The sequence below is a fragment of the Fragaria vesca genome, linkage group LG7 (genome assembly GCF_000184155.1).
Source record: "Fragaria vesca subsp. vesca linkage group LG7, FraVesHawaii_1.0, whole genome shotgun sequence".
Classification (NCBI taxonomy): Eukaryota; Viridiplantae; Streptophyta; class Magnoliopsida; order Rosales; family Rosaceae; genus Fragaria; species Fragaria vesca.
This window is the reverse complement of record NC_020497.1, coordinates 23,009,109-23,010,584: the sequence shown is the minus strand read 5'-3', so window position 1 is coordinate 23,010,584 and position 1,476 is coordinate 23,009,109. Positions and strand designations below refer to the sequence as shown.

The window sequence follows — 1,476 nt, the reverse complement described above, 5'->3', positions numbered from 1 at the left end:
GAGAGAGAGAGAGACCTTGATGGGGTCTGCTACGGTGGCGGGAGAAGAGGCGGCTTTGACGGTGAGGAAGTGAGAGGTTCTGAGAGGGAGGTGGTGGTGGGGGAAATGTGAGGAGGAGAGTAGAGAGATAGAAGGGGTTGGAGGAGTGAGAGTAGCATTGGAAGAGAAGCTGGGTCGGGAAGTGGTGGAGAGAAGGGTGTGTAGTCTGAGAGAAAGTGCCATTCTTGAGTTTGAGTTTAAGTTTGAGTTTTGAGTTTGTGAGTGTGTGTGTGTGTGTGTGTGTTGGGAAGAAGAAGAAGAAGAAGTCGGGGAAGATCTGTTCTTGGAGTATATGCTGCCCGATGATTAGGAGTTTGATTTGAAACTCCATGGTCGCCACATGTACGTTGGGAAACACTTATCCTCACTTTCATGTCATCATGTGACTTAATTTTTCTTTCTTTACTCTTTTTCTGATATCATGATCAAGTGAAGACACATTTTCGAGACGTTAAAGTGATCAACTCGATCAGGACGTAGAATGAGAAGACACGTTAGTGTAATCTGCTATTGTAATATGTGTAAATTTACTTACCTTAGAATCAACTTTTCATTCTCTTCAAAGTTGAAATGAAAATAATCACTGCATCTTTTCTCCAAGTAAATTGAAGTATAGAGAATTTGCAACACTTAGCAACCCAATTGAAGGCCCAAAATGGCTGTGCCTGTACTTGAAAGGAGGAAAGCAGGCCTATAATAATTATCAAATAGAAATAAAGGCCATAAAATTGTTGTTATTAAACAGAAATAAGATCTCATGGGCCTTTAAATTTCACATTTCTCTTATTTTTTAAAAAGTTCTAATTCACGTCCAGATTATCCAAAAAACATACTAAAAGAGTATAAGTTAACCAATAGACTCACAATATAACTCTGCTATAAAATCCATTGTAAAAACTATAACTTGTTCTAGGATATTCTCTATGTGTGCCTTAGCCTTATGCCAATAGGATATGTAGTTAGACTAGATCTATGTATTCATATCCTTACCATATTGGTATTGTGTAATTCCTTAATTCTCTATATAAAGGGCTCCTATCAATGAATAAGATGATGATTATCTTGCTATCTCTTTGTCTCTACATTTTATCCTTCATCACGTTATCATGCACTTTGTTCTAACCCTAGAGCCAATAGCCCACCATTTTTTTCTAAACCCTAAAAACCAAAACCCTAAAATCGGGCAGCCTTGTTTTTCCCGATTTCCGACCAAAATTCCGACTGCCCTCCGCCGGAATTTTATATCCCCAGAAAGCTCTCTCCGCCCCGGATCCAACGCCGCCGGTCTCACCCTGAGAACCGGCCGGAAAGTCTCCGAACCGGCCGCCGGAAGATTCCAGACCGCCGCCGCTACCGACCACCGGTTCACCACCTTCCCTTGCTCCGATCAACCTGAAATTTTGACAGCAGCTTCCCCATCCAGAGCTGCTCCTCCTA

General features: G+C 41.6%; 1 protein-coding gene across 1 annotated transcript in view; it reads right to left on the bottom strand.

Annotated features, from left to right (window-relative positions):
• Nucleotides 1-263, bottom strand: part of LOC101306763 (phosphoglucomutase, chloroplastic-like) — a 5,536-nt gene extending 5,273 nt beyond the window's left edge. The window contains exon 1 of the mRNA XM_004308082.1: nucleotides 16-263. Coding sequence (XP_004308130.1) covers nucleotides 16-222 — 207 coding nt within the window. The 5' untranslated portion in view covers nucleotides 223-263. The remainder of the gene's footprint in view (nucleotides 1-15) is intronic.
• Nucleotides 264-1,476: the final 1,213 nt, after the last annotated feature.